This window comes from Microcaecilia unicolor, chromosome 1 (assembly GCF_901765095.1).
Source record: "Microcaecilia unicolor chromosome 1, aMicUni1.1, whole genome shotgun sequence".
Lineage (NCBI taxonomy): Eukaryota > Metazoa > Chordata > Amphibia > Gymnophiona > Siphonopidae > Microcaecilia > Microcaecilia unicolor.
In genome coordinates, this window is record NC_044031.1 from 574,591,221 (window position 1) to 574,604,008 (window position 12,788).

Below are 12,788 nucleotides of genomic sequence, written 5' to 3' on the forward strand. Positions count from 1 at the left end.
GCGTCTATGTGCGCCCAATGTGTGCCAAAATGGAGTTACCGCACGGCTACCATGTGGCTCTTACAGTAATTTCATTTTTGCCACACGTACAAAAAATAATTATTTTCTGCCGCACTTATCGGACGTGTAAAAAGTGGCATTTACCACACATAGGTCCTTACTGCCCGGTTACCATGTAAGACTTTACCGCTAGGTCAATGGCTGGCGGTAAGGTCTCGGACCCAAAATGGGTCCAATGTTCTGCATATCAGTGTCAGATTCCTCAAGGCAATAGTGTATTAGCAATCAGGCTCTCTTGAGTCACTTGCATTAACCTTCCTTTATACCCTCTCCAATCCCTTTCTGTCACCAAGGACAGAAGGCATAGAGTCTATCCAGCTCATTTTCGAAAGTGATCGCCGGCCATCTTCCGACATAAATCGGGAGATGGCCAGCGATCTCTCAAAAGCAGCCAAATCGGTATAATCGAAACCTCCTTTTTTTACACCATTGCCGTTTTCCCGTCACCGAGCCAGCAAAAGTGCAAGGGGGCGTGTTGGCAGCGTAGCGAAGGCGGGACATGGCTAACAGATGGCCGGCTTCAGTGCATAATGGAAAAAACAAAAGCAGCCTTAATGAGTATTTTGCCGGTTTTACTTGGTCCTTTTATTTTCACGACCAAACCTCAAAAAGGTGCCCCAACTCACCAGATGACCACCGGAGGGAATGGGGGATGACCTCCCCGTACTCCCCCAGTGGTCACCAACCCCCTCCCTCACTAAAAAAATAAAAATAAAAACCTTTTTTTCCAGCCTGTATGCCAGCCTCAAATGTCATACCCAGCTCCCTGACAGCAGTATGCAGGTCCCTGGAACAGTTTTTGCTGGTTGCAGTGCACTTCAGGCAGGCGGACCCAGGCCCACCCCTACCTGTTACACTTGTGGTGGTAAGTGTTGAGCCCTCCAAACCCCCCCAAAACCCACTGTACCCACATGTAGGTGCCCCCCTTCACCCATAAGGGCTATGGTAATGGTGTAGAGTTGTGGGGAGTGGGTTTTGGGGGGATTTGGGGGGACTCTACACCCAAGGTAAGGGAGATATGCACCTGGGAGCTATTTGCATATATATTTTTTTATTTTTAGAAGTGCCCCCTAGAGTGCCCGGCTGGTGTCCTGGCATGTGAGGGGGACCAGTGCACTACAAATCCTGACTCCTCCCACGACCAAATGGCTTGGATTTAGCCGGGGTTGAGATGGCCGCTTTTAGTTTCCATTATCGCTGAAAAACAAAAGCGGCCATCTCAAATCCAGTGAACTCTGGCATTTGGCCGGTCCAAACCGTATTATCGAAACAAAAGATGGCCGCCCATCTTTTTCGATAATACGGTTCCGGCCAGCTGGCAATCTATTTCGCCGGCACCGTTCAATTATTCCCCTCTATATTGATAGACTCAATATACAATTTGTATATTTGACTTTCTCCAGCCTTCGCCATGCACAAGTAATCAACTCCTGGGGGTTGCCTTTTCAAACAGCAAACTGGCTTCTTATCTGAATGCTGCACTGAGCCCAGCTTTTAACAATCACCATCTCTAAATGATGCCCAGCATTCAAGAACTCTCCAGCATCATCCTCACCCCTGGGTGTTCTCAAAAGAAAAATGCCAGAAAAAATATTCCGTTGGCTTTGACTTTCAGTTCAGTTTTCAGATTCAGAAAAACACAGTACCTTATTCTTTTCCACTCTTCCTTTCATGTCCGACCCATTTGGTCCTAGTTTAACAGGCTTCCCTAAGATTTTCCCAGCCACAGTTCACTCAGAAATCAGGTTGGGGCTTTCCTTTGTTTCTCCCTCCCCTCCTTCTCCTCCCTCTCTCATCTCAAGGAGGCTAACTAAGATCTCCCCTCTCTCTCTTCTATGATTGGCCCATTCCACCTCATCAATAGGAACCCTTACCAGCTTCTGGCTCTGTTCCCCATCACACAATACATGCATATTTTTTCTTCCTACCTGCTGGGAGCAGCCGTGCGGCTGTCGGCTCCACTGGTTCCCTGCTCCCTGTGCCCCAGAAGAGGAAGTAACAACAGAGGGAACAGGAAGCAACAGCAGAGGGAGCACGGAACCAACGGAGCAGACAGCTGCGCGGCTGCTCCCTGCACCCCCTCCTGCGGTGTGCACCTGGGGCGGACCACACCCACCACCCCGCCCTCGGTAAACCACTGGAACAGGTTTCTTCTGTAAAATAGCTCTGTATGCTGTATGTGCCATATGTATTTCCTATGGCCTTGTAGGCATTTTGAAAAAGGCTCTGCTAATCAGTGATTTGCAATGGAGTAGCAGCAGTGGTTTCGCCAATAGGCTAAGAAGCAGGGAACCCAGCATACAAATCTCCCTGACAAGTCACTAACTCCCTCATTCTGTAACTGGTCACCTAAATGTAAGCCCCTATTGTGTGCTTAAATTTATAGAATACTAGCATTTACACGTGCAAATGTACACTGAGGAGTAAATTCTATAAGTAGTGCCTAAAAATCAGCACCAAAAATTTAACACACTTAGAATCGTGCTTGGGGTTAAACTGCGCCTAACTGTAGGCACCTGCCATTAGGCCTGGTACAAGCAGGCTTAAATCCTGGCACCTAAATTAGGCGCAGTTTGGTCCTGATTCTATATCAGCGCACATAAAAATTGAGAAAACCCCCAGAAACACTCCTATCCACACCCCCAAACGGTTATGCGTGTTAGGATTTACATACACATTATAGAATATGATATGCATGTAAATACTAATTAGTGCCAATTAGTGCTGATAATTGGTTATTATCACCGCTGTGTGTAAATTGGGCCTGTGCCCAACTGAAACACGTGTAACTCGTAGCGCCATATATAGAATCTGGACCTAAGGGCATAAATGGCAGCAGTGCATTTACCCATTAATTCTGTAAATTACACAAGGCAATGCTATAAAAATGCTGTCATCTGTAATTGTCAGAGGGGTGTTCACCTGAGCACAGCAGGGCTGACATTATGGAGGCAATTCTATAAAAAGGTGCTAAAAAAATTAGGTGCCCAAAATCTGTGTGCTAAGACAGTATTCTATAAAGGCGTCTGGGCTCCTAGATTCCATTATAGAATAGAGCCTAAGTTGGTATCTGGGTGCCAACATTTAAGCAACCACACTTGTACCATGTAAAAGGTGGGTATAAGTGGTGGGGGGGGGCACCTAAATGTTGACACCTAGGTATGCAAGTTTTGGAGCCTAAGGGGCTCTTTAAGGAAGATGGGGTAGGGCTACTTGCATGGGTAGCACGTGCCAAAACAGTACTGCCATTGGGCGCTCCCAGGCACCTGGCAGTAGTTGCGCTTCTGGCAAATAACATTTCACATGGTAGAAAATAAATTTTCTACTTTCTACCCGGGGGGTGGAGGGGGCATTCCCGGTGGTAATCGGCAGCGAGGCCGCATTGCTGCAAGCTGCCCGATTACCACTGGGTTAGCGTGCGAGCCCTTACTGCCTTCTATATAGGTGGCACTTAAGGGCTCAGGCAGTGACTGGTCACGCGCTAATTTTAATATCAGCCATTTAAACCTCCATTGGAAAAAAAAAAGGCATTTTTTCCACAGTGGTAAAAAGTGGCCTAGCATGCGGCTTTTTCACACTCCAAAACTACCACAGGCCACTTTTACCGCAGCTTAGCAAAAGGACTCTATGTGTGAATTGCCAATGCCCCACCTATATGCAAACTCCCTTTGCAGATAGGTGCTAAGATGTGCGTACAACGCATGTCAAATTAGAACTACCGCCCAGCTACCGTGTGCCCCTGGCGGTCATTCTAATTTCTACGCGTGTCCAAAACGCGTGGCAGAAAATAATTTCTATTTTCTACCACATGGCGCTAACTGGGAGGTAATCGGCAATGTACACATGCTGACAATTACCACCCGGTTAACGCACGAGACCTTACCGCTAAATCAATGTGTAACGGTAAGGTCTGAGGCCCAAAATGAACACGCGCTGATTTATATTTTGCCGCACTTCCAATTTTGCCAAAAAAGGCCTTTTTTGCAGGTGCGTATTGACCTGCGCTCATCCAATACACGCGTCGACACCAGCGCAGGCCATTTTTCAGCGCACCTTAGTAAGAGGGTCCCTTACAGAATAGCACCTTAGTGCAGTGAGGCAACTAACTGCTCTTACCCCCATTTGAGTTCCATTTGAATGCCTAAAGTTAGGCCTCTATTTGGCGCCTATCTCATGGTGCACTGTGTAGAATTAGAGGGTATGTGTAACTTAAAGAATATTAAAATTACACATATAAATGTCCCATGTGGATGCTAAAATGTAAACCAGTCATAGACTTGGTATAAATATTAGCGTTTAAACGTAGGTGTGTTGATGTTGACTCACACTTGGTTTTTTGACAGCAATTACGCAGGTAGGTGCCGTTATATAGTAGGTGCACTACCTGCTTAGTTTTGGTGACCAATTATAGAATTACCCCCCTAACCTCTTTTGCCTCAGGCACAAAATTATATAGCAGGCCTTCTGGGGACAGGGGAACATCTAGCATACCTAAATGTAACATGCCTCAAACTACGCCTAAAAATTATTTTCCATAGGCTTTACTGGATAAAAAAGCCCATATCAACTGCAAAAAAATAGCAATGTTAACATTCCACAAGTGGTTTTATTCTTTTAAATGTTCTGAGCATCTGTCAATATATTATTTCAAAGTTTACTGGCTGCCAGTAGCTGCAAGGGTTATATTTAAGCTATCCTGTTTGATGTATAAGGTTTCTTATCACTTAGCTCCATTTTACTTTATTTATTTATTTAGATTTTGCTCGAACCTTTTTCAGTAGTACCTCAAGGTGAGTTACATTCAGGTACTCTGGATATTTCTCTGTCCCAAGAGGGCTCACAATCTAAGTTTGTACCTGAGGCAATGGAGGGTTAAGTGACTTGCCCAAGATCACAAGGAGCAGTAGTGGGATTTGAACCGACCACCTCTGGAATGCAAGACCAGTGCTTTAACCACTAGGCCACTCCTCCACTCAACAAGATGTTTTGTTTTGTCAACTATAGTGCATGTTACTCAATCAGTATGATTTATTTTCTTTTCCATCTATAAAGGGTATAGTAAGAAAAAAAATGTATAGATTCTTTACTTTCTTATCAGACAGCTAGGTAAAGACATTTCACCTTCGATACTGCAGGCATCAAGTTATGTACATTTCAGTGACTTCTTAAGACATATTTGTTTCTGAAATATGGAAGGAAGTGATTGTGTTAGTTTTTAAATGATTAATTTTGTAATTGTATTTCCTAGTTTGTCCAGTTTCCATATCGAACTGTGAGGTATTGCGAGCTATAAAGTGTTATGTTTTGTTTACAACATGCCATAGCCGGTTTGCGAAATACTCCCTTTGCCCACTCCCTTTTTACCTAGTAAATTCTATGACAGGAATATTAGCCAGAACAGTCATTTCCCCATTGATCTGTCTTAAAAAGAAAACAGCGTAAAGGTCCCTAATGAACTAAGGTGTGCTATCACGGGGTTATTTTCCCAAAATTAATGCACCAGGCAGAATACAATGGAATCAGTCCATGCAAATAAGTCTCATTCATATGCATTGGGAGAATCCCGAAAACCCGACTGGGTTGCAGCCCGTGAGTACCCCTGCTCTATAGCATTAAAAATAGTATCCAAGGAAGCCGCAAGGTGATAAAATAATAAGTTGCCTCTGATGTTATTTACCTTGCCACGTGCCATCTCCTTTCCACTATTAAATGGATGTCCTCGATCCTTCTGTTGTTAGCATAGTGCAATCGTTTTGGAAGGTGCTGTTTCCAGTAAGGCTTGAAGTGCTGGTCAGGCTTCTTACACTGAAAGAATTACCAGGGAAAAATGGGTTCATGGTGCATTACGATAAAAGGAAGACAATAACTGAAATTAGAAAATTAAGGTTAGATTCTTTCATCACTATCCTTAAATTTATAAACTGAAGCAAAAAGCAAAACTCATTGTTATGTTCACCTCAACCAGTCTGCACACCATATAGTAATTCTATAAAGCAGCTGCTACATTTACATGTTGATTATACATGTAAATATTTAAAATACTAACATATATTTGTGCATATAAATGCTGAAAATCCACCTTTTGTCTTTTTATTTTGTCTCCATTTTTCTTTTGACTTGTCACTTTTCCTCTGGCCTGTCAAATTTATGGTGTTCCTGTCCCCTTTTTATGGGGAAGCCACTGCTTGCCCTGGGATTGGTAACATGGAATGTTGCTAATATTTGGGTTTCTGCCAGGTACTTGTGACCTGGATTGGCCACTGCTGGAAGCAGGATACTGGGCTAGATGGGCCATTGGGCTGACCTAATACTTATTTTATTGCAATCCGCTTTGATTGTTTCTGAAAGACAGTTTATCAAGCACCAATATACTAAACAGCGAATGCTACATACCTGTAGAAGGTATTCTCCGAGGACAGCAGGCTGATTGTTCTCACTGATGGGTGACGTCCACGGCAGCCCCCTCCAACCGGAAACTTCACTAGCAAAGGCCTTTGCTAGTCCTCGCGCGCCGATGCGCACCGCACATGCGCGGCCGTCTTCCCGCCCAAACCGGCTCGTGTTCGTCAGTCCCATATGTAGCAAGACAAAGACAAGGGAAGACACAACTCCAAAGGGGAGGCGGGCGGGTATGTGAGAACAATCAGCCTGCTGTCCTCGGAGATTACCTTCTACAGGTATGTAGCATTCGCTTTCTCCGAGGACAAGCAGGCTGCTTGTTCTCACTGATGGGGTATCCCTAACCCCCAGGCTCACTCAAAACAACAAACATGGTCAATTGGGCCTCGCAACGGTGAGGACATAACTGAGATTGACCTAACAATTTATCCAACTAACTGAGAGTGTAGCCTGGAACAGAATAAACATGGGCCTAGGGGGGTGGAGTTGGATTCTAAACCCCGAACAGATTCTGAAGCACTGACTGCCCGAACCGACTGTCGCGTCGGGTATCCTGTTGCAGGCAGTAATGAGATGTGAATGTGTGGACAGATGACCACGTCGCAGCTTTGCAGATCTCTTCAATAGTGGCTGACTTCAAGTGGGCCACTGACGCTGCCATGGCTCTAACATTGTGCGCCGTGACATGACCCTCAAGAGCCAGCCCAGCCTGGGCGTAAGTGAAGGAAATGCAATCTGCTAGCCAATTGGATATGGTGCGTTTCCCCACAGCAACTCCCCTCCTGTTGGGATCAAAAGAAACAAACATTTGTGCGGACTGTCTGTTGGGCTGTGTCCGCTCCAGAAAGAAGGCCAATGCTCTTTTGCAGTCCAATGTGTGCAGCTGACGTTCAGCAGGGCAGGAATGAGGACGGGGAAAGAATGTTGGCAAGACAATTGACTGGTTCAGATGGAACTCCAACACCACCTTTGGCAAGAACTTAGGGTGAGTGCGGAGGACTACTCTATTATGATGAAATTTGGTATAAGGAGCATGAGGTACTAGGGCTTGAAGCTCACTGACTCTACGAGCTGAAGTTACTGCCACCAAGAAAATGACCTTCCAGGTCAAGTACTTCAGATGGCATGAATTCAGTGGCTCAAAAGGAGGTTTCATCAGCTGGGTGAGAACGACATTGAGATCCCATGACACTGTAGGAGGTTTGACGGGGGGCTTTGACAAAAGCAAACCTCTCATGAAGCGAACAACTAAAGGCTGTCGTGAGATCGGCTTACCTTCCACACGGTAATGGTATGCACTGTTTGCGCTAAGGTGAACCCTTACAGAGTTGGTCTTCAGACCAGACTCAGACAAGTGCAGAAGGTATTCAAGCAGGGTCTGTGTAGGACAGGAGCGAGGATCTAAGGCCTTGCTGTCACACCAGACGGCAAACCTCCTCCATAAAAAGAAGTAACTCCTCTTAGTGGAATCTTTTCTGGAGCAAGCAAGACACGGGAGATACCCTCCGACAGACCCAAAGAGGCAAAGTCTACGCTCTCAACATCCAGGCCGTGAGAGCCAGAGACTGGAGGTTGAGATGCAGAAGCGCCCCTTCGTTCTGTGTGATGAGGGTCGGAAAACACTCCAATCTCCACGGTTCTTCGGAGGACAACTCCAGAAGGAGAGGGAACCAGATCTGACGCGGCCAAAAAGGAGCAATCAGGATCATGGTGCCTCGGTCTTGCTTGAGTTTCAACAAAGTCTTCCCCACCAGAGGTAGGGGAGGATAAGCATACAGCAGGCCTTCCCCCCAATCCAGGAGGAAGGCATCCGATGCCAGTCTGCCGTGGGCCTGAAGTCTGGAACAGAACTGAGGGACCTTGTGGTTGGCTCGAGATGCAAAGAGATCTACCAAGGGGGTGCCCCACCCCTGGAAGATCTGGCGCACTACTCTGGAGTTGAGCGACCACTCGTGAGGTTGCATAATCCTGCTCAACCTGTCGGCCAGACTGTTGTTTACGCCTGCCAGATATGTGGCTTGGAGCAACATGCTGTAACGGCGAGCCCACAGCCACATGCTGACGGCCTTCTGACACAGGGGGCGAGATCCGGTGCCCCCCTGCTTGTTGATGTAATACATGGCAACCTGGTTGTCTGTCTGAATTTGGATAATTTGGTGGGACAGCCGATCTCTGAAAGCCTTCAGAGCGTTCCAGACCGCTCGTAACTCCAGGAGATTGATCTGCAGATCGCGTTCCTGGAGGGACCAGCTTCCCTGGGTGTGAAGCCCATCGACATGAGCTCCCCACCCCAGGAGAGACGCATCTGTAGTCAGCACTTTTTGTGGCGAGGAATTTGGAAAGGGCGTCCCAGAGTCAAATTAGACCAAATCGTCCACCAATACAGGGATTTGAGAAAACTTGTGGACAGGTGGATCATGTCCTTCTAGATCCCCAGCAGCTTGAAACCACTGGGAAGCTAGGGTCCATTGAGCAGATCGCATGTGAAGACGAGCCATGGGAGTTACATGAACTGTGGAGGCCATGTGGCCAAGCAATCTCAACATCTGCCGAGCTGTGATCTGCTGGGACGCTCGCACCCGCGAGACGAGGGACAACAGATTGTTGGCCTTTGTCTCCGGAAGATAGGCACGAGCCGGCCGAGAATCCAGCAGAGCTCCTATGAATTCGAGTCTCTGTACTGGGAGAAGATGGGACTTTGGATAATTTATCACAAACCCCAGTAGCTCCAGGAGTCAAATAGTCATCTGCATGGACTGTAGAGCTCCTGCCTCGGATGTGTTCTTCACCAGCTAATCGTCAAGATAAGGGAACACATGCACTCCCAGCCTGCGAAGCGCTGCTGCTACTACAGGCAGACACTTCGTGAACACCCTGGGCGCAGAGGCGAGCCTAAAGGGTAGCACACAGTACTGGAAGTGACATGTGCCCAGCTGAAATCGCAGATACTGCCTGTGAGCTGGCAATATCGGGATGTGCGTGTAGGCGTCCTTCAAGTCCAGAGAGCATAGCCAATCGTTTTCCTGAATCATGGGAAGAAGGGTGCCCAGGGAAAGCATCCTGAACTTTTCTTTGACCAGATATTTGTTCAGGGCCCTTAGGTCTAGGATGGGACGCATCCCCCCTGTTTTCTTTTCCACAAGGAAGTACCTGGAATAGAATCCCAGCCCTTCTTGCCCAGATGGCACGGGCTCGACCGCACTGGCGCTGAGAATGGCGGAGAGTTCCTCTGCAAGTACCTGCTTGTGCTGGAAGCTGTAGGACTGAGCTCCCGGTGGGCAATTTGGAGGCTTCGAGGCCAAATTGAGGGTGTATCCTTGCCAGACTATTTAAAGAACCCAACGGTTGGAGGTTACAAGAGGCCACCTTTGGTGAAAAACTTTCAACTTCCCCCCGACCGGCAGATTGCCCGGCATGGACACGTTGATGTCGGCTATGCTCTGCTGGAGCCAGTCAAAAGCTCGCCCCCTGCTTTTGCTGGGGAGCCGAGGGGCCTTGCTGAGGCGCACGCTGCTGACAAGAGCGAGCGCGCTGGGGCTTAGCCTGGGCCGCAGGCTATCAAGAGGGAGGATTGTACCTACGCTTACCAGAAGAGTAGGGAACAGTCTTCCTTCCCCCATAAAAACGTCTACCTGAGGAGGTAGATGCTGAAGGCTGCCGGCGGGAGAATTTGTCGAAAGCGTTATCCCGCTGGTGGAGCTGTTCTACCACCTGTTTGACTTTTTCTCCAAAAATGTTGTCCACTCGGCAAGGGGAGTCCGCAATCCGCTGCTGGATCCTATTCTCCAGGTCGGAGGCACGAAGCCATGAGAGTCTGCGCATCACCACACCTTGAGCAGCGGCCCTGGACGCAACATCAAAAGTATCATATACCCCTCTGGCCAGGAATTTTCTGCACGCCTTCAGCTGCCTGACCACCTCCTGAAACGGCTTGGCTTGCTCAGGAGGGAGCTTGTCCACCAAGCCCGCCAACTGCCGCACATTGTTCCACATATGGATGCTCGTGAAGAGCTGGTAGGACTGAATCTTGGAAAAACAAACAGTGGATCCAACAAAAGGTCCTCTCACAATGAGTGTCTTCCTGAACAAGGTCTTTATTCACAATGGCACAAATGACCCGACACGTGACGTGTTTCGGCCGTAAGGCCTGCGTCAGGGGTCTATAAAATAATGTACATAAAAACACAAATATAATAGAAAGTAATTAAAACACACAAATAAAAATAAAAACTCCAAATGACATTTTGAACATATCAAACCATAAAAGACTCAAAATGGCATTTTTAAACATATTTAAACCATTAGGACAACTTAATAAAAAACAATTAAAATTACAAATATATATATCTCAAATGATGAAAATAATGGATGACTAAAAAATTACTGAGGGAAGAACAAAGAACTATATACACATTGGGTACAGTTATACCGCATGGACTCAATATGGACACGGATTTCAGTTCTTTTTTATGATTTTTTCTATGATTATAATTCCCTTTTATGATTATACATTTTTCTGGTCTTGTATGCCGATGTATGAAATGTGATTTGTATATTGTCTTTTTTATTTTTCACTTTCATTTTTATTTTTATTATTGATATTATTATTATTTTTATTTTTTCAATTTTTCATTAATCTAACATCATCCATTTTATTTTTCATACCCCATTTTAAATTATTTTGGTTATCCATCCCGTTTTTTCTTTTATGCTTTTTATCATATGATATTTGCCCTTACACAGTTTATTCTATTGATTACAGCTAATTTTTTCATTTTTATTTTACCTTCATCTTTAATAGCGAGCGATAATATTAAAATGGTTTATATTTCGCGTACATATATCCAGGCTCAGCTACGGATTTAAAGTTACTTTTTTATTCTGTTGCAAGGGTTCAATAGCTGTCCCTTTTACCCTAGAACGCATATTGGGGGCCTTTTAGGCCCCCATGCTTACATTTTTGCTATTATCTGCAAAATTACTTTAGTTAGAATTTTGAAACTCAAGGTATTACTCAAGTATGTCATTGTTGATAATATCCAGTTGTTCATATAATTTTTTTTCATAGGCATTATGGTGTAACAATGCTTGTTTGGTGAAAACTACATCTGTACGAATTGGGGGCCTTTTAGGCCCCCGCTGTTTTTATCATGTTCTCAGAAGTGTTTGTGTCTCAAGTTACTTTATTTGTACTCAGTAATGCTGGTGGAGGGGCCAGGGTGTGGATAATAACATGTGAGGATGTCATGTGATTTTTGGAGGGAGTGATAAGGCCATGACATCACCTCAGGTCCTCTGAACACTGAGGACAGTATACACTGTGAGCTAATTGCTGAAGGACCTGTGATAAGATAAGCTGTTGAGAGGAAATCTGTTTCATTTTCTAACATCTAGTCAGCAATGGCACAGTCTTCCTCCAAGTGTCTGACTGACCAAGAGATTGAAGCGATTATGTTTCAAAGCGATGATGAAAGTGAACTATCTTTGTCTGATGAAGAATATCTGCCACCAGCTAATCAAACATCCTCATCCAGTGATTCTTCTGATGATGAAGAAGTGAATCTAGTGGATCCTCAAGAAGTGATAAGTAGAACATCCAAAACGAATGTTTTTTGGGACAGTAATCCTACATTAGTCGGACGTACTCCAATACACAATATTGTGAGACAGGCTCAAGGAGCTGTGGGAAGTCCCAGTTACTTTACCCCTAAAGATGTATTCTGTACTTATTTTTCTGACAATATTGCAGAAGAGGTCCTATTATGTTCAAACCTAGAAGGAAGACGTATCGCTTCAGCAAAAAATAAGTCCTGGAAAAATATCTCAAAAGAGGAACGTTATGCATATATTGGACTTTTCCTGCTGGCAGGGAGTCAAAAATCGTATGATGTCCCAATACGAGAATTATTTCTGGACCCACTTTCTGATCCACACTATAAGGTGACAATGTCAGTGGGCAGATATGAGGAAATTAGAAGGATCATTCGCTTTGATGATAAGCGAACTCGTGCAGCGAGGTTTGAAACAGACAAATTAGCCCCTATCAGTTATATCTGGAACATATTTATCAAAACTTTACAATCCTAGTACTAATGTTACTGTAGATGAGCAACTTGTACCGTTCAGAGGACGCTGCAAATTCATACAATACATGCCCAGCAAGCCAGCCAAGTACGGTATAAAAATCTTCTGGATGTGTGATTCTGCAAATTATTATGGCATAAATGGTGTAATCTACTGTGGCAAAGAGGTTGGTGCACCAGTACAGAAGGATCTGGGGTCTGAAATAGTCAAAACTCTTGCTGTTCCAATATTCAATTCAGGTAGAA

General features: G+C 45.3%; 1 protein-coding gene across 13 annotated transcripts in view; it reads right to left on the reverse strand.

Moving 5' to 3' along the window:
• ENPP2 (ectonucleotide pyrophosphatase/phosphodiesterase 2) overlaps positions 1–12,788 on the reverse strand; it is a 379,835-nt gene that overhangs the window by 134,705 nt on the left and 232,342 nt on the right. For all 13 annotated transcript variants that reach the window (XM_030218400.1, XM_030218486.1, XM_030218477.1 and 10 more), the window contains exon 15: positions 5,738–5,865. In XM_030218400.1, the coding sequence (XP_030074260.1) occupies positions 5,738–5,865 (128 nt within the window). The remainder of the gene's footprint in view (positions 1–5,737; positions 5,866–12,788) is intronic.